Consider the following 19,180-nt stretch of genomic DNA (forward strand, 5'->3'; position numbering starts at 1 on the left):
CTCCGGTGTTGCAATGCGGCATTCCTACCACTTGCGCCACCGGGGCACACTCCCTAGCCATCTTGCATTCAGCATTAGAGTAAGGCCTTTGGTTTTGGACACACTCTCATTTACTTGGTTTATTAGCTTAAATCCCAATTAACTTGTATTTCTGCTATTCTAATTACAAAATTAACTTTCCTCCTCAGATGATTGTTGCTGTCTCTTTTTTTCATTATTTGTTATTATTCCTTTCCTTTTTTGTTTCTCCTTCCCTGTCACAGATACAGACGTCATTGAGTTATCTGTAGATCTAACTACCTGTCAAGCCAACGGCTTTGCATCAGCTTCCCTCTCAACCCCCCCCCAAAAGTATTCAAAGTCAAGTAATAGTTGACATTCATTTTAGGATGTATACTTATTACTGTTAGAAACTAAGTGAGTTTATTAATAGTGTTCATTTTCTTCTCTGGCATGGAATAGCGTGATATTTAAGTTGTGATTATGAAGACTTAACTGTATAAAGCTGTATTTGCAGTGCTACTGATAGGGTTTATTTTTTGGTTTGTAGGTTTGTGTCTGTAAGTTAGAAAATGAATATTCTCTGATTTAATTTGTTTCTATGAGTGTCTGAATTTGTCTCCAGATAGGCAACAGTTCATTTCTGAAAGCCATCACATCTGCATTAAATGAGAATTGTCTTTACAATTTTGATATTGGGATCAATGATTGAATACCTGCAAAAGTTCAATTGCTCTTCTGGCATATGTGTTGTTCCTACTTGTACAGGAACTGCTGAATCACAACCTGAACCTTTGTTTGACCACCTGAGATGAGCAATGAGTCAGTTGTGTGAGTATAGGTGAAGGCAATTCACCTGTGTGACCAGAAGGGGTGGAGCCTGGCTGCACCTCTCCTAGACCCCCCATTTAAGGGCTGACTGCCACTGGGGAAGGATCTCTTTTGGGAGATCACTCATCTTGGATTTTTCTTGTGAATCTACAACACTGGTGAGCATTTTCCATTTATTTCTTTTTCCAACATAATAATCTCCCTGTTATACGCTCTCTGAAGACCAGTCTAACTTCTCTGTATAGTTGTCAATTATACACCTGTATACTTGTTGATTATACACTACTTAAGAGGTATAAAGACTGGTGTAGCATGTGCTGCTCTGTTCTCTCTTTTGCCAAGGAAAAATATTGTAAAGTCAGAAAAATAAATGGTTGTGTCTTTTACTGGAGAAATTTAGTTAGATTACATTTTTGCTTGACAATAATTCTCTTTGTTCCAAGACCCAGCTTTTGCATTGAAGTGTACAACTGAATATAGATTATAGCTTTTATTCAGAAGTTGCATGTGGTTGTTTTTCACTCTACTTTGAATAATAAGGGAATCAGATTGAAAGTACTGAATTTATTGATTTCCTTCAAGGAGGGTGCTCTTTTTGCACTTAAAGATAACAAACAAATGCAGAGCTTATGACAAGCAAAGCCTCGCTACTGCCCCAGCTCACTCCACCTTAGCCCTTTTGATTAGACTTTTTTTAGTATTTTCATTTGTCTTGGAATTGTCATTTTTAGTTTTTCTGTCATTAAAAACATTCTGAATAAATATCTACTCACTTTATTGTAGTATTCTTTAAGTATTGGTAATGACATTCAGATATTAAAAGCTTGAGACACAGCTGGTATATTCTAGGGTAGTTTACTAATCACAGTGCCAGTCTTTCTACTTTGTCTCAGCAGGGTATTTATGTTACCCTACTACTATCAGAAAGCAAATTCACACCCTTAGGAGATGTAATACTGTGATTCCATTTTATTTGAACATAAGTTAGCAGAAATCCTTCTTCCCATTCATGGTCTCAAGCCAGTGTTTAATTATGCCTGATTTGGAGTTGTAATTTTTTTTCTTTAATCTCTTTATTTTTTTAAAGCATCGTGGAATGGCCCAGGATACTACAGTGCCTAAATTGAACTTCAGATTTTGGTTGGATAAAGCTATTGAGTGGGGTCAGGCTACTACTTCTGAATCCCAGAAAGATGTCTGTCTTCACTTGCCCCAGTTGCTGGAGTTTCTACATCAGACTTATGAAATGCTTAAACGTATGGTAAGTGACTTTAAAAAGAAAAGGCAGCCTCAGAAAATATCTGCCATGCTCGGTCAAAAAAGCAATCTAAGAGGCTTCTGTTTCTGGCCTGAGGTATCACTGGATCAGAGGAACAAATTGGGAAAACAGTCCCAGGTAACATAGGAACACACTTATGGTTCCCATGATTTATTGGGAGGGGAACTTATTCACAGAATTTTAGGGATTGAAAGGGACATCTAGAGATCATCTAGTCCAACCCTCCTGCCAAAGCAGGCTCCCTAGAGCAGGTTGCACAGGAAGGGGTTCAGGTGGAGAAAGAGACTCCACAGCCTCTCTGGGCAGTCTGTTCTAAGTGCTCTGTTACCTTTAAAGCAAAGAAATTCTGCATGTTTGTGCAGAACTTCCTATGCTTTAGTTTGTGGCCATTTCTCTTTCTTCTATCACCATACAGCTAAAAAGAGCCTGACCTTGTCCTTTTGCCTACCCCACCTTATAGACATTGATCAGATCCTCTCTCAGTCTGCTTTTCACAAGGCCAAACAGACCCAGGTTACTCAGACTTATGCTCATAAGAGAGGTGCTCAGGGCCTTTGTGGCCCTCCGCTGGACTCCTGCTGGGAGATCCCCATCTTTTTTGTACTGGGGAGGCCAGACTGGACACAGTACTCCAGATGAGGCCTCAACAAGGCAGTGCAGATGGGGAGGGTCACCTCTCTTGACCTGCCTGTCCCACTCTTTTAATACACCCCAGGATGCCATTGGCCTTCTTAGCCACCAGGGCACACTGCTGGCTCACAGGCAACCTGTTGTACACCAGGACCCCCATGTCCTTCTCTGCACAGAGCTCCTCTGCAGCGGGTCATCCCCCAACCTGTACTGGTGCATGCAATTATTCCTCCTGAGGAGCAAGACTACACTTACTTTTGTTGCTGCCCAGCTCTCCAGCCTACCCAGGTCTCACTGACTGGCAGCGCAGCCTTAAGGTGTGTCAACCATTCCTCTCAGCTTTGTATCATCAGCATACTTCCTGAGACTGAACACTATCCACTCATAACTGGTGAAGATGTTGAACAAGAACAAACCCAGCACTGACCCCTGAGGAACACTAAATGCAGGCCTCTAGCTGGACTTTTTGCCACCCATCACAACTGTCTGAGCACAGACAGTGAATTCTTGATTGGTTGTCATCTTGTGATGTTTCCCAGCTAATGCTCTAGCCTCATTAAATAACTCTTTAAAATAAATTATAATAAACAGGATTTTCTTCTTCCTGCTTGACTGGTGATAAACGGAATTATTTAGGGACATTCATGTGCAAAATTGTAACTGATACTTTAAAATCTCAGAATCTTCTGTCATGTTAACCACAGTACTGTGGCATGTGCAGCGGTATGTTGGCGGTACAGTCAGACCATTGGCACGTGCTGGTAGCTGTCCTGTTTTGTAATATAATTATTGTTATCAGTTACTGGAGTGCTTTCCTTTTTTTTTTTTTTTTTTTCCTTTTAAAATACATTTAGTTATTTTTGTGTTTAGTTCTGTGTATGTTTTTTTGAGCATGATTTTCAGTGAATGTAGTCATCTTAAATTGCTATAGAAATACTGTATTAAGGTATGAGGCTGACTTTTTCTTCTGTAAAGACTGCAGAGCTGTGGGGTTTTTTTTTTTCATTATTATTTCTGATCTGAATTTAATTTTTAAATACAAAATTCTTTTAGTAGTATTTCCAAATTAAATTTTTAAATGCAGGATTATTTTAGTAGTATTTCTTCCCGTGAATACGTCTTTTCCTTAGGAGAGAAAGAAATCTGTTTTAATATTGTTATTTCAAGTAATCTGAGGCTTGGCCTGGAATGGGCCTTGCAAGTATGGCCCCAGAAAGTCTAGGGCTAACCCCAAATGTGAGACAAATGTAAGGAATTTATTACCACAACAGGAGATGGTTATCGCTCCTGCTACTTACAATCTCAGCACAGCCCCATTTTTAAAAGCCTTCATTTATTAGATGGTGAAGTTACAAAAATGGAAAAATAAGATTGATTACACATGATTGTATATAAATACAATGCCTACTACTTTAGTAAAGCTGCTTTCTCCTCAGTTCAAAGTTAAATGGCAGTTTGTTCCTGTGTAGATGTAAACTGATTTAAAGAAGGCAGGAAGAAGTAACAGAAAGATATTTAGTTGATTTTTTTTTTTGCCATGATGAATGTGAATTTCTTCAGAAACTCCATGAGGCAGAATATTGATGAGGACCAACAAAAGCAATTTTAATTGTGATTTTGTTTATCACAGAATCTTGGTTATCACTGCTGTTTTATGATTATGGCACATGAGGGAATTAATACATTTTCTAGCACAGTTGAACATTAGCTGAGGAAATTACTTAAGCTTTAACTTATTTGAAATATGATGCTATAGCTGATATCACAGAGCTCTTCTTTTATCACCTACCTGCTAGCATTTACCTTCCAGAGCATTTCATAACAAAATCATTGGGAATGTAATCACAGAATCACAGAATGACCCGGGTTGGAAGGGACCTCAAGGATCATGTAGTTCCAACCCCCCTGCCTAGCAGGGCCACCAAACATACACCTTTACTAGATCAGGTTGCCCAGAGCCCTGTCCAACCTGGTCTTGAACACCTCCAAGGACGGGGCATCCACAACCTCCCTGGGCAGCCTGTTCCAGGACCTAACCACTCTCCTAGTGAAGAACTTCCCCCTAACGTCCAACCTAAATCTTCCCTCTTTTAACTTAAAACCATTTCCCCTAGTCCTGCTATTATCAGCCTTTTCGAAGAGTTTACTCCCCTCCTGGGAGTAAGTTCCCTCCAGGTATTGAAAGGCTGCAATGAGGTCACCCCGCAACCTTCTCTTCTCCAGGCTGAACAAACCCAACTCCCTCAGCCTGTCCTCATAGGGGAGGTGCTCCAGCCCCCTAATCATCTTTGTGGCCCTCCTCTGGACCTTTTCCAAAATCTCCATGTCTTTTTTGTACTGAGGGCTCCACACATGGACACAGTACTCCAGATGGGGCCTCACAAGAGCAGAGTAGAGAGGGACAATCACCTCCCTATCCCTACTGACCACCCCTCTCCTGATGGAGCCCAGGATCCCATTTGCTTTCCGGGCTGCCAGAGCGCACTGCTGGCTCATGTTAAGTTTCTTGTCTATCAGGACCCCTAGGTCTTTCTCTGCCAAGCTGCTCTCAACGTAATCTGTGTCATGAACAATTCTCCTAATTTACTGTTGATGTATAATGTGTTTATTATATTTTTGTTTTTATGTCTTAACAGAATTCAATTGTAGCAATTCAGCAGTTCCCTTTAATTGGCCAGTTACTAGGAAGGCTTTGTTGGAATCCTTTTGTCATAGGATATGGTAAGAACCTGTAATTATATTTCTTTAACATGAATTTTGTTCCTTAGGACATAGAAAAAAAAATATATAGATTGGCATATACTTTGAGTTTGCTGTTTAAATATAGCTTTTTTTCTTTTTTCATTTAAGTAAAATTTTGAAATAAAACTGTTAACCAAGTTAGTTAAAATATGCCATAGAAAAATCTAGAAAAATGAGTAGGTAGGTTAACAGAGAAAAAATATTTTTTCTGATACCTGTTTTTTTTAAAATAACGAGAAACAGTACTATATCATGATTGTTTGTTTTCATAGATTTGTTTCTGTTTGTGTTTTTCGTACCTTTTAAACTTGCAAAAATACATAGATTAAAAATAAAAAGGGTGAAGTGATGACATAGGGCATGAAAAATCAAAAGCCTTTTACTGTTAATTTATACGTTCAGGTGAGATGAAAGAAGCAGTGAACAAGAAAACTGGTAGAAGGGAGCAAACTGTACGTGCTACCTCATACATAGTGGTAGTATTCTTAACACAAACTGAGATTTTAATAAATGTCTTATGATCTACTATTGATCAGACAAGTGATTCTGAACTCATCAGCCCTTGGAAATAATCTTTTGTTGATCTTATGCCACAGCTACAACTGCAAATAAATAAATAAAATAAAAAATTTAAAAAAAAATTGCATGTTTTCTCTCCTAATTCATGCTTCATTGTTGAGAAATATGGAAAAGGACAATTTTTTTGCAATCTCTTGGAAGAGTTTTTTAGGTCAAGCAGAGCTTCTGGTTTGGATTTATCTTCTTCCAGTCAACTTCAAACACAGGCAGAATGTGCAAAGCAAATGACAGACGTGTTTGTTAGTACTTTCCATCTGAAAGTAAGATTTGGGAAGGAACCATAGATATTTAAATAAGTCACTATACAAATATATACTTCTGTGGCAGTTTTTGAGAAGGGACTTCAAGTTGTTGGGCTTTTTTTTTTTTTTTTTTTTTTTCTTTCCCTTGTGAATCATGGTTGCAAGCTATCCAATTTAGAGGACTTTACTTGCTCCAAGTAGAATCCTTTACTTCAGAGTTTAGAGGTGAGAGGCAGAGATTTTCTGTCATCAGTAGACCTGATGCAGTCTGCTTATCCATTTTCACCAGTATATAGTTTTAGAGCCACCTGAGATCTCTCTGGACTGCTGGCACATATAATTCAGCTAATTTTCATTTTATTTGGCACTAATTCTGGAGATATCCTTTAAGATAATGGTGGCTATGGCAGATGCTGACTTTTAAGGGCATTTAAAGCAATTTCTTATTTGAATAAACTAGCTTATTCAAGCATGTGTCTATGACCAGGCCACCCTTGCAGCAGAAGGAAATAATTATGTTCAATTCACTCAGAAGAGAAAAAACTTGTACTTCTGCATTTTGTTCAAACCAGATTACCTGTTAAGTTAGATAGGTATGTCTTGGTGCTGGATGCTGTTGTGGTTGACCACGCAGCAGGAAGCATGGTCTCCATGGGAAATTAACCTCTTCATAAACACTCTTGAGCAGGAGGTGACCAAGTTAGCCATATTTAGAACACTACTGTGAGGGAAGCGTGACCAAGGACAAATTGATGTCTGTATTTGTGGTCCTGAACCACAAGAGATACACAAGGAGTTCAGACTGGGTAAGGAATTCCAATGCTTTTTCTGTGGGCTAAGGGATTATGTTTCTCAGTAGGCTCCTAAAGGTTTATGTCTTGAGCCAAAAAGTCTTGCAACCCAAACTAATACTAAAAATGCTGGGGAATTTCTTGGTGGCTCTCTGTCAACATGAATGTGTAAGTGTGCATGTGTTCATTTCCACAGAAATTTCAGTTTTAGCTGATTGCTATTTAGCTTAATTAATATTTTCTTATATATATACATATATATATATGCACACACATATGTAATACGTGCATATCTGTGTTTTTCAGTAACATTTTATGATGGGCTTTAAAAGAATATTTTTAGTTCTATGCCAAGGAGTAATCTTTTGTAGTAAAACTGTTATGCCATTAAGTTGGAACTGTTGGAAGGGTTATGATGTTAACATAAGTTGGTTTCAGATCATGGAATCATAGAATGGTTTGGGTTGGAAGGGACCTTCAAAGTCACCTAGTTCCAACCCTGCTCCTGTAGGCAGGGACACCTTTCACTAGACCAGCTCGCTCAAAGCCCCATCCAGCCTGGCTTTGAACGCCTCCAGGGCAGCTAGGAAATAGGATTTTTGTCCATCAGCATTTGGGTGTTATGCTACAGAAATGTCCTTTTCATGAAGTGTGGATAATTTTAATGTATTCTTACAGAAAACTCTGTTCTACGTTGTTGTTATGAATGATCTTGTACTTTGTAAACTTAAAAATGCTCACTTCTGAAAAATTTAGTTGTGCAGACTTTTGGCACAAGGTAGTAATTATTTTACTATGGTTGATTATTGTTTATCATTAAAGATATTATTCAGGTATTTGATTGAATGATTTCTTGAAGATATCTTGAGGTGTTTTTTATGTTAATACTGTTGAAGGAAATGGCTATACAAGAACTACATTTCCACTTTGTTGTGGAAATCTGGCAGAATAGAAGCATTGTGAGTTGTGATTGATATTTTGGACTTTATTTTTGTGGATAGATAAGAATTGTGTGTAATTCTGTCTGTTTTGGTATTATTTTCTTATTTCATCCTGAACATAGACATATTTGCTTTTTTTTTCCTCATTAGATGAGAGCCAGAAGACTCTTATGTGGTGCTTATGTTGTCTGTACAGTAGTGAACCACAGAACCCTGTGGAACTGAAGGCCAACAGCTGGATACGAGTAAGTGAATGAGTCCTTCCCAGGGCTGCTTTGAATTAAATTCATTACTTAAAGGTGCTACACTGTCTTTTAAGAAACTGCTTTAAACACAGCTACCATGCAATTTGTAATGAAGCATGTACCACTCTGATTATAACACAATCTGTGGTACTTTGTTATTAAAAAGGTATGGCATTTTAAAGTGGCTAGTTTTGAAGTTTTAACCTTGCAGGTTCACTAAATCTAGTAACTGAACAGTGAGCAAAAGCCACAAATTGGAAGGCAAGCAAGCATTATTTAAAAAACAAAAAGAAAAAAAAAACAAGAACCTTTCAATTAAGATAAAATAAAGTAGTCTGCAGAAATATAATAGTTTGATTTGAAAATGGTTTGTGTTCCTTCTTCAGTTTCACTTTTTTTTTCCCTTTTGTTTAGTCTCCTGCATATGAAGAAGCTAACTGTATCCAAACTAATTGCATCCAAAGCTAATTGTATCCAAAGGTGGCTGGAGAGAGAACTGGTAGTGCTTATGTGTGAATTTATATCTAGCAATGTAAGGAATGATGATGTCAAACTCAAAGGTTTTACATGAGTTTATCTGATCATATTTTATATATTGGCAAACTGAGCTAGCAAAACACATAAGCGTGTAAACAACTGCAGTCTGTTGATGCATAATGCTACCTTGCAGAATAACAAGGGTGCAGAATTTTTTGAGTTTTAATTCTTTGTGTTCTCTCTGGGTTCTTACCAATATACGATTAAAATATTAATTGAATTGTTAATTCAGTTATAGTCCTCACAATTAGTGAGTCAGTAGCAGCCATCTCACTATCATTGATAAAAAAAATTTTAGGCTTAGCCAATATGTGACTAATTCATTTCTTAATTACTAGTTGTTTTTATATATTTCTTTTTTTTCTAGGTATGCATGTTAGTAAATAACTGTACTTGAGTATTGTTTATTGGGGTGTGCTTATTCTCAACAGTTAAGTTCTCATAAATGTTCTGATGCCTCAGTTCCTAAATGCGCTTATGAGTTTCTCAAGACTACCCATATTTTCTGTTATGAACTTTTCTCAAGAGACCCTTTGTGAGGTCAGAGCATTTGTAATTCACTGTGCAGCAAAGTTTTTTTTCAAAGTCTGAATGAACTCCAAAGTGAAGTGATGCAAAAAATAATTCTACCTTTTCTTATGCGTTCTTACTAATTGGAAGTATTCTTCATATGGACACGTGTGATTCAAAATAACATCCATTTAGATATTACCGAGAGAAAAGTTTGTCTTAGAATTTATTATAAACAGCAGCATATGCATATGATGTGGTGAAGGAGGGCTATGCCAAAGCAGTGTTCTACTGAATGTGTTAACGTGTGGGGATTGTTAGATGTTAGAAATATGTCTATCTGTTTTAGCCTATATCATTTGCCTGATCTGATTGATGTAACTGACCTGGTGATTTTGATGATATGAAAAGGAGTGTCAAGTATGAAAGAATAGATAGTTGGAGATAGATATGGGAGGGACTGCTGCTATGGGCAGCACCACTACTTCAGGCTGTCCTTGGGACTTTTTTCTACCCACTTTTGTGTGTTTGAATCAATCTTAAATACTCACCATGAGTTAGAGGGTCAAGATGTAGTGTAAAAGGAATAGAGAAGAGGACACAGGAGCATCCATTCTTTTGTTTCCTTGTTAAGAGTCAGTTGAAGCGAGTTGCAGTACCTAAACTAATGAAATGAGAAAAAAAATCCTCCAATTACCAGCAGATGGCACTCTATTTATTTAGAGATTGCCAGTCCATGCATTCATACATGCTTGCATGCCTACACAAACATATATTCTCACTCACTGTTTTTGAACAATAGGGTAATTTTGGGATTAAACTAACGGTAATAGTATTGCAACCTTTCCTTGATTCCGTCTTGCTGTTTTGTTAAGAAATTTTGTATTAGGTGCTAGTTTTGCCTTTAATTTGTCAAATTTGTCGTAAGAATGACAAGCAAAAACAAGTCCTTTATCTAAGGGAAGGCCAAATTAGACTGGGCTGCTCAGTCCAAATTATTGGCTACAAAAAAGAAAAAATATGACATTATGCAATGAACATGAACAGGCATTCTCTGGAGTTGGAAATGAGAAGTAAAAACAGCTGAGCATTATGCTTTTTATTAAAACTGTTTTGTGTTACTAAAGTTTTCCATTCTGAGTTAAAAGTAGGAGCAGCTGTTAAATCAGTACAGCTCACAAAATGGAAACAAACAAAACCATTCTACCAAATATCCTGATTCTAATAGTTGCCTGTTCTGGAGGCCCTTCTGTACATGCAGAATACTCCTGATGATTGTTCTTATGATACTGTGTAGTATGGGGATTTTTATATTATTCTTCATCCTGGTTTTGGCTTGAATACATTTAATTTTGTTCACAGTAGCTGGTATGGTGCTGTATTTTAGATTTAGAATGAGAATAATGTTAACGCACTTATGCTTTAGTTGTTACTAAGAAGTGCTGCACAGACCCAGTAACTTTTCATCTCCTCATATTGCCCTACCAGCAAGGAGCTGGCTGTGCTCAAGGAACTGGAAGGAGGCAGAACCAGGGCAGCTGATTCAAGTTGTCTAAAGGGTTGTATTGTACTGTATGGTACAATAAAACTGGCCTAGCTGACTTGCAAGCTGCCACTGCTCATGGACTAACTGGGCATCAGTCTATGGGTTGCACTGTGTATCACTTTTTTTTTTTTTTTTTAAAATTCATCAGTTCTTCTGCTTGTTTTTCCCCGTTTCTCTTCCCCATGTGCTAGGGTAACATGGGCAAGCAGGTATGGCGGTGCTGAGCTGACCACTATGTTAAACTACAAGAGTCCTTTTTGCACACAGGGCTCAGAGTTGAGATGATGACAGATCTGACCAGAGTATGTTAGAACAAATTTGTAGTTTAAGTCCTGTATTTGCATAATGGTTGTTGGTCTTATTGTTGATCAATTTGCCTTCAAAATATTTGCTCTCAAGGTTGTTTTATGTATCGGCTATCTTGCAGTTTACTACCCTCTGAGGTCTGACTTATGGCTGCTTTTCCTCTTGTCAGTTTGTACAGTGTAACATTTGCTAACTTTATGCTGTCTATGAGCATGCTGTGTGGTATTTGTGTTAAGTATTGCTGTCATTGTACCTGGGGGAACATTTGTTTCTTGGAATTTAGTAGCAATTACACTTTCTGTCCTTTTTACTTGTGGGTTCATTCTGTGTAGGAGACAGAGAAGGACGCTTTCCTTATCTCCTTCTCTTTACCTTTAAGGGTGCTGATTATTGTTCATTATTGTGTGCCCCGGTGGCGCAAGTGGTAGGAATGCCGCCTTGCAACACCAGGGCCCGGGGTTCGAATCCCCCCTGTGGTGCAAGTGGTAGAAGTGCCGCTCTGCAGCACAGAGGCTCGAATCCCGGGAGTTGGACTCGATGATCTCTAAGGTCCCTTCCAACCCACACGAGACTATTACTATTACTATTACTATTACTATTACTATTACTATTACTATTACTATTACTATTACTATTACTATTACTATTGTTTGATAGATCAGACCTCAGAAAGGGCAGCAAGCTGTAACTATTCAGTATTGCCAGAGTCTATCAGTTCTTTAGGATTCCACAGCTGTTCAGGAATTAATTCCAAAACTATCAGAGATGACAATTGTCAGAAATATGTACCCACATCCTCCCAAACACCTTGCCACCCAAACCCTTCCTGTCTCAGGGTAGATCTCTGGGTGATATTCTCAGATCATTAGTCAATCTTCAACAAAACCAGAAATTCCTTCAGGGAATTTAGCAATAGAAATATGCTGGTTTGAACATCCAAGGATATTCAGAATTCTTAAGAGGTACTGGAGCCTGGAGAACAAAGGAAGGTGAAAACTAACTCTTCCTCAGTCAATATCAGGATATTTTTATAATTCATGATTGATCAGAGCATTGAAGACCTTCGAACTGAATTCGATTTTAGAATTGTCATGGTTACAAAATGCAGTTATCAATGTGCTCACTATTGATAAAGTGTTTAATCCAATTCTAAATCTGACGTAGGCTTATATTCTGTAAACAGGAAGGAAGCATGGATTTTTTTGACATGTTGAAGTTAATGAGTCATCAAAGAGGCATCCAGGAAACCTGAATGTAATATTTTACTTGTAAGTCAAGGAATAACAAGAAAGTATATCTCTAAATAGGAAGAGCTGACTTAAGTATATTGTCCAGATATAAGATATAAGGGCAAAATTGAAAAGTATTTCTCAGTTCTGTATCTGAAATTCTCTTTAATAGTTGTTCTTAGTGAAACACAGAAAACATGTCTTCAAGTTCAGGCCACTCCATGGGGAAAACTGCTTCTGTTTCCTTGTCGTTCATCTGAACAGCAGTCAGTTTGATTCACCAGAGCATACAATGTGTTTGAAAATAAAGAAATCTGTGAATATGGAAGAAGAAAACACCAAACACAGAAACAGCATAGGATTAGAAGCTCCAAGCCAAATTTGAAAGAGTCAAAACTTCTGTGTTAAATGAAACAAGCAGAAAAGGTCTTTACACAGAGGTAACAATACATGTAAAGAATTGTGTATTGACAGGCAATGCTAAGAGGAAGGGTACTGTGTGGATGGGCTGTGTAGAGTCTTTTGAATGGAGCCTTTGTACTTAAGATGCCTGAGCCTTTATTGTAAGTTTAATGTTGTGCAGAGCCATCTAATAATTCTTCCCTTCTTTTTCTTAAAATTGTGACAACTGCACAGAATTTAAGAAAACAATCCTCAATGCTTTTTATCATCTCTCTCTCTCTCCAAAAAAGAGAGGTAGTAGCACCACAGTCACGTTACAACCTTGAAATTTAAGTGGGAGAATGCTGCTGTTTATGTCTTGAGCATAACAAAAGTGAGAGTAAAAACTCCTGCTCTTTCATTGGCCTTGCTTCATACAGTAAAATGTTTGCTATTTTTGTTTGTGAGAGTAAAACTTCAGCTGAAATGATGTTAAACTAGTTATGGCCAATCAGGGGTACAGCTTTGAGGATAAATGTAGCAATCAAACACTTGTCAGCTTTAAGTGTAATATTTACAAATCTAAATTCATACATTGAAGATAATTTCTGTTTGCTGGATTAGGAAAAAACTGGTGAGTCAAAACTCAGAGGTGGATAAACTATTTTGTTTAGTGTCATATCTAAGAGTACAAAAGACAAAGTCTAGTTATAAAGACTTGTCCGTTGTATGTGTGAGATTTGAGTATGGAGGCATAGATAAAGCTCCGTATAGACAAATGGAAAATGCTAGACATGTGGATGTGAGGGAGCACCACAGGGGAAGGTGAGCCAGGATCCAATGACAGTGATCAGACCAGTCATAAGACCAGTGGTCATCATGCCCAGTTCACAGTTACAAGGCAGGTCCAGGGTCAAGCTAGCAAGTTGGTGCCCTAGATCAGGCTATGGAGCAGCAAGGAGTATCACCAACAGGTGTATCTGAAACATGGCTTAGGCAAGGACCAAAGCTGATGCTAAATGCAGTTCCCAGGCAAAACCGGGAGGAGCCAGCTTTGTAGAACTCTTGAGCACTCAGCACTGTATCAGAGTTGGCCTGGAGCATAGTTGACCATCAGCTTCTCAGGTGGTCATTATTACCCAGAACTTGGACTAAGAATGGATGTTTCTATGAAAAATGCACTGTGCTGCAGTAAAGCTCTAAAGAGTGGGGATTATCCTGGTAGATTAATGAGCATTTTGTGTGGTTGAAGGTGGGTTGCAGCATAGGTGAAGCTCACCTTAAGAACATTCTCTGTCCAAGCATTCTCTCCTTGGCCTAACTGAAGTCCACACAAGAATTCTAGATGCCCTGATTCCATCTGACCAGTGGGCTAGTTTTTAGGCATTGCAGACTGTTGTAAGAGTGATTTTGATTAATATATATTGTAAATAAGCTATTTTTTCTACCACTCAGATTTTCAAACGCCAGTTTCAAATTTCCTTATGAACATAACTGCAGTATGTACCAGCACTTCATAATAGCTCATGCCTATGACCAGATGTTTAGGTTTCCACAGGATTTTTTGTGGAATTCTTTCTGTCAGTGGGTATTTCAAGAAGTTTGTTTTCTTCTATGAAGGCAAATAACTGTGAGAAAATGCCTCAGCAACTCAGGTTCATGTGCATGTCATACATTTTGAGCAGCATGGTAATTTAGGTAAGCAATGAAAAATACAGTCTCCTTTTATGCACAGTTAATCTAGGGCTGGAATATATGTTTCCTTCATTGAAAGAACAGCTGTGGACCTTACTGGGAGGTTAACGTGATTAATTATCTGCAGGAACGCTTCACAAAATGTTGTTATTAGGAAATAACATGATAAGATTAATGCAAATATAACATTTATATGCATTGTAACTCTTTTTTTTCAATTTATTATTCTCTTACTTTTTAAAAGCAAATCTGAAAGGTTTTCTAAAAGCTTTTCTAGGAGACGTAATTTTAAGGTATCATGGAGAAGATTAAAAATGAAGTGGGAAATTAAAAGCTAAACAAATATTTGAATATTATGAGCATAATTCATCTGTTATTATTGAGAAAATAAAGGAGAAATAATGTTTCATAGAAAATAATGTTTAAAGTGGTTTTATTTCACATACTGTGCTTGAAAGTTTATTTTTGTTGCTCCCTTCTAATTTAGTAATATTCAGACTAAGACAAGTAAATAGTTACTTTACGCTACTTCTTCTGTAGATGAAACACAAGATAATTAGAAGCTAATGCCAGTTTAAGAGAGCAGGAGAGGAATGGACTGGGGATCTGTTTTCTTTTTCCCACTGGCTGTGGGAAGAAGGAGGTCTGTGTTCCAAGGGGCATGATTCCAAGGTAGAGATGGAAAATGTGAAGTCTCCTGGAGGCCAGAGTAGTTCAAAGATACTTGATCACTTTCTGAGACTCAATTTTGTGGTTTTAAGGATCTGACAGCTTTTTTTTTTATTATTATTATCTATATTTTTTGTATGTTTGGAAGAGGAAGTTGTCATTCCTCTCCTGACCTGTGCAAATAATCATCAGGAACATTACAAATTACAAAGATCGCAGTGTATTCCTTCAAACGAACAACATATGATAGTAGATACAGTAGATATCTTGTTTACACTTTTCCTACTCTTTTTTTTTTTTGTTTGTTTAGTTTTTGTTTTTTGTTTTTTATTTTTCTCTCTTGCATTTTCCCCCTCATTCTTCTGGAGTCTTTGTGGCAGTTTTCCTTAGTCACTGTATGTGGAATTTAACTTTGCCTGCAATCAAGGGTTAATATGAAATGTGATCTAAAGACTTTTCCTCATGAAGTTTTCTAGAGTGGGTGAGACAAATGTGTTTTTTTACCCAATCCTTGAATTTTTTTCATTCAACCTTATTCTGGTACATCCTTCTTCCCTCCTTTGTTCAGCAGTGGCATTCTGTTCAGTGTAACTCTTCATATTTATACCCAGTAGACAGTCTGTTCTTTTTGCAGGGGCATCTGTGCAACCAACTCCTGGCAGAATTATTGAAATGGTACAGCCTACCTCATAGATTTGGTAGGGAAGAATGCAAAAACAACTGTGTGTTGTGCCTCCGGCAACAGCATCATACTGCTTAATTTTGGATGATAGGACACCACACATCAGGAGAATGTCTGGAATACAAGTTTCAAATTTGATCTACTACATGAAGCAAAGAACAAAGTTTGAAATAAAATTTTCTGCTAAGGAAATTGCAACTTACTTTGATGTTTAGGACTTTATTTCTCTGAAATTTACTGTTACTATGAACTGTTGAGTGTTCTTAAAGGAAAAAGGGTAAGTTGGTAATACATTTAAATCTAGAATCTTTGGAGATTTTTCAATATATGTATTCACATGACAAAGAAACAGGGAGTTGTAATAATTTATTGCTCTCTAGATGTGTATCAAATCCACAAGTCACATAGCCTCTGTTCTTTAAAGATGTAAAGCTTATTATAAAAATGTAAGGTGAGGAGGTGATGTGACAGTCTGTATCTTCTGATAAGAAAATTAAAGTGACTGTTTTGGTGGTCAGTCTACCTTCACTATGACACTGGTTGTACTGTAAGGCAAAATATTTTAACAAACCTAAAGTACAAATATTTAAAGTATTCAGATTTTGAGCCCCTTGTGCACATCAAAATAACTTGCAATTACTGTTCAGTGGTTTTCTTGTTGGATAATGTAGAGGAACTTGTTGCAACATATGCAATACATTATAAGACTTCCAGAACAATAATTACAGAATGAAGCAGACTTTGCTGGCAGATACTTGAACACAGAAGTCTAATCATAGTACTTGCCATAGCATGGGTGGTCACAGTCTGCAGACATTTCTGACAATTGATTCTCTGTGCAACAGCGGTTGTAAAGAACTGAAGTAAACAGCATTCCAGTCTTTCAAGGTCTTCAGTTTTAAGAAAGTATAGCTTCTCTTCACCACTTCTCTAGACTGCTTGTTTCTGACAGCCATAATCATATGGGCCATGTTTTCTACCAAGTAAATTATTCTAGAAGCAAATCAATATTATATAATATATACATTCTTCAGAAAGTTTTCTTTCTTTAAAATATATGCTATTTTAAAAACTTCATTTATTTTGTTTTCTGACCATAAGAAGTTATTTCTTACATAAAACACTGTACGATGTGTATTTTTATTTTTATTTTTTTAACTTTTATATTCCTTGTTTCCCTTTCCCATTGTTCCTATGCTCAGTGTTTGGATTTTTTTCTTACTGTTTCTCTAAAATGACTTATGGTTACTTTGAGTGCTAGCACAGAATTTTTACTCCAACCAAATAATAAAAAATATAGGTGTTTGGGAGCCAGTTTACTGCTGTGGGACCTGGAGTGATTTGTCCAGATCTGGATCAAGTACAAGAAAGAGGGAGCTGTTGGAGAGGATCCAGAGGAGGGCCACGAAGATGATCAGAGGACTGGAGCACCTCCCCTACTAAGATAGGCTGGGGGAATTGGGCTTGCTCAGTCTGAAGAAAAAAAAGCTGCAGGGTGACGATTACATCAGCCTTTCAGTACCTAAAGGGAGACTACAAAAAGGGGGGCAGTCAACTCTTTGAAAGGGTAGATAACAGCAGGACTAGGGGAAATGCTTTTAAGTTGATGGAGAGAAGATTTAGGTTGGGTGTCAGAGACAAGCTCTTTAGTATGAGAGTGGTGAGGTGCTAGAACAGGCTGCCCAGAGAGGTTGTGGATGCCCCATACCTGGAGGTGTTCAAGGCCAGGTTAGATGGGGCCCTGAGCAGTACCAACACAGAGGTTGGTGGCCCTGCCTTTGGCGGGGGGATGGAGATTCGTGATTCCTGAGGTCCCTCCCAACCTGGGCCATTCCATGATTCTGTGGCCGGATTTCGCTTTCTTAGTGTCCTATGTATATTGACTTGGCATCTTGAATTTCACTAATTATATTTAAATGACTAAAGCTGGTGTCATGCAAATACATACACAGTGTTTACAGGCCATTCCAGAGTATGCAAATCAATTGCGGTTGAGCACAAGTACTGCAGTTCTGTCATATAACTGTATGAACATGAAAGTCAAAATGTATTTTGATGTGTTTTTACGTGGTGTTGAAGTATTTGTGGAAATAACTCAAGTACATAAATGAGTGTAAAAGAAATATCTTAACTCTTGCACTGGATAACATTAGTTTAAAGTTAGCTTTCCTTTGAATTAAACAGAGAGCAGAAGATTGTTAAATGAGATATATACACACTTTGAAGATCTGGTGTTATTGACTATAGCCTGAAGACTTACTGAATTCCTAATGTGATATGGGACCTTTCAACTTTTAAATTACTGGTTAAAATTCATTTTGAAAACCAAGTCTACTTGCTTTGCAGCATGGCCTGAGGGAATAATGAGTGATAAAGGCACTTTTCTTCATCATTTCTGCAATTTGTTTGTGTTCTATGTATCAACTTGGAAAGGGAAACAGGCTTCTCCAAGCTGCTGATGTTCTTATTCTTATTTCTTGATGTGTATCTCATGTGTGTACGCAAAATATGTTGGCCAGAGATGGAGTAATTTTGGGATCATTCTTTAATGTGTTTGTTCAGCTGCACCAGCTGTGTATGTGTAATTACATTGGATACACACCTACTGAGATCTGCTTCTTTCAGGAATACTGGGAAGAGGTTCTGATTTGCTCTAGGATCAGTGAAATGTGAAGTTAGTTTTCATGGATAACTAAATCATGTTTTAGTTGCAAAGCTATAATGGTAAATTAAAAACCTTATTTACTGAAAGCTTATTAATGTCTTTTATAAGTTGTTGCCTATTTCAGTAACGTGTTCTAGCAGTGTATATATTTGTCATTAAACAGGTGGGAAAAGTAAGGTTAGCAGCATGATCTGTTCCATGCCTGGTCTATGCAAATATGATTTACTTCTTTATTACTACCATGTTTTTCTTTTAAGGAAATTTAAGGCTCATGAAATAAAGAAAGACCATAGGTTATTCTACCATTGACTGGTGCAAACATATGTTAATAGAAACATCTCATTTTTGTTAGATGTAGATGTAGGCTTTTCTGGCTGTAGTTTTATTTTCCACATTTTTGTTGTTGTTGTTGTTGTTCAAACCCATGTCTCTACAGGCTTTAGATCCATACTTTATACTGCTGAGAGTTCAAAAATGTTTTCTGTAGTAAAAATGTAGCTGAATGTTCTAAAAGCTACCTTTTATTTTTTTAGAGCAAGTTGATAATACATGCTTAACATTTGACATATCTACCTCTTACAGTTGCTAATTAATTTTGCCTTAAAGAGCACAATTCTCTGTAAGGTTAGAGTACATCACTGACCCGTGAATCAAAGTGACAAGTTGGCCTTGTAACTTTA

The 19,180-nt window shown here is 37.4% G+C and overlaps 1 protein-coding gene across 12 annotated transcripts in view; it reads left to right on the forward strand.

Annotated features, from left to right (window-relative positions):
- The window catches only part of FANCC (FA complementation group C), a 74,234-nt gene that overhangs the window by 14,232 nt on the left and 40,822 nt on the right, over positions 1 to 19,180 (forward strand). For 10 of the 12 annotated variants that reach the window (XR_014939457.1, XM_015849274.3, XM_015849280.3 and 7 more), the window contains exons 2-4: positions 1,919 to 2,092; positions 5,377 to 5,461; positions 8,186 to 8,280. Coding sequence is in view for 11 of the 12 variants with exons in the window: in XM_015849274.3 (XP_015704760.2) it covers positions 1,919 to 2,092; positions 5,377 to 5,461; positions 8,186 to 8,280 (354 nt within the window). In the remaining variant the exon portion in view is untranslated. Of the gene's footprint in view, positions 1 to 768; positions 990 to 1,918; positions 2,093 to 5,376; positions 5,462 to 8,185; positions 8,281 to 19,180 lie in introns of all 12 variants that reach the window. The other 2 variants (XM_085529089.1, XM_085529090.1) reach the window with 1 other exon arrangement.

This window comes from Coturnix japonica, chromosome Z (assembly GCF_054131305.1).
Source record: "Coturnix japonica strain WE chromosome Z, WE-NBRP24, whole genome shotgun sequence".
Taxonomy (NCBI): Eukaryota; Metazoa; Chordata; class Aves; order Galliformes; family Phasianidae; genus Coturnix; species Coturnix japonica.